The sequence below is a fragment of the Triticum aestivum genome, chromosome 2B (assembly GCF_018294505.1).
Source record: "Triticum aestivum cultivar Chinese Spring chromosome 2B, IWGSC CS RefSeq v2.1, whole genome shotgun sequence".
Taxonomy (NCBI): Eukaryota; Viridiplantae; Streptophyta; class Magnoliopsida; order Poales; family Poaceae; genus Triticum; species Triticum aestivum.
The window spans coordinates 176731460-176732365 of record NC_057798.1 but is presented as its reverse complement, the minus strand read 5'-3'; the positions used below and the strand labels follow the sequence as shown (position 1 = coordinate 176732365).

At 38.7% G+C, this 906-nt stretch overlaps 1 protein-coding gene across 2 annotated transcripts in view; it reads left to right on the top strand.

Annotated features, from left to right (window-relative positions):
- The window catches only part of LOC123044195 (vacuolar protein sorting-associated protein 27), a gene marked incomplete in the record, with an annotated part of 3669 nt that overhangs the window by 2287 nt on the left and 476 nt on the right, over nt 1-906 (top strand). For both annotated transcript variants that reach the window (XM_044466865.1, XM_044466866.1), the window contains 2 exon segments: nt 131-209; nt 804-903. In XM_044466865.1, coding sequence (XP_044322800.1) covers nt 131-209; nt 804-895 — 171 coding nt within the window.

The following is a 906-nucleotide window of genomic DNA, read 5'->3' as shown; positions in this document are numbered from 1 at the left end:
TCATTGTTTAAATAATTTAGTGGTGCACATGCTTTATTGTGCCACAGAAGATTGTTGTGTTTGGCACATACATATAGAAACGAGCAAATCACCATCTACTGAACATCTATCTGCCTATGGACAATTGCAGGCTGCGCTATTTAACCAGACTGAGATTGCTCTCATTCTCATGGATAGTGGAGCAAATATTCAACGCAAAAATGGGCAAGGTTGGTTGTTTTTACTATCTGAGACAGTTTTATCATGGATAGCATATATTTCTCAAATACTGTACATCGTAGAGTTCCTAAAGTTGATTTATAATCTTCTTAAGCACAAAAGTTTCTTTCATCAACATGTTCATATCCGATCTACCAATCCACTCAGTTAATGTTGATACTGTCGAATGTTCTTTACGCACATATTCGAGCAGTTCAAACCAAAATACGAGCTAGCATGGACAAAAGGAGAAGGTTAATTGAATTGCAAGGCTCCTTGGTGGCTTTGATGTTTTTTATGCTTTTGTATTCTCTCAACTACTATAAGCTGTGGCAGAATAAAAGCCTATCTCCACGGGCTTTTCCAGACAGCCTTGAAAAGCTAGCTGGAAAGAAGCTAGCTAACAGCATATATGCAACGTCTTAGCTTTTAGCTTGTAGATAGAAGCAGATAAGCTAAAATATACTATATACATCCACACTTGATATACAAAATAGAATGATTGCTCTGGATTACTTCGTTCTGAATGCTACTTTTAATCATCAATAGTGCTGTGCCAAAATGACAGTGACAGAATCGATAACTTTGATGAACTTTTTGAGCAGGGGAAACTCCTTTGGATTGTGCCCCACCCATGCTGCAGTACAAAATGCGGCAGAGGGTGGAAGAGCTTGCTGCGTCACAGAGACCTGTATGAGGGAGATGGTA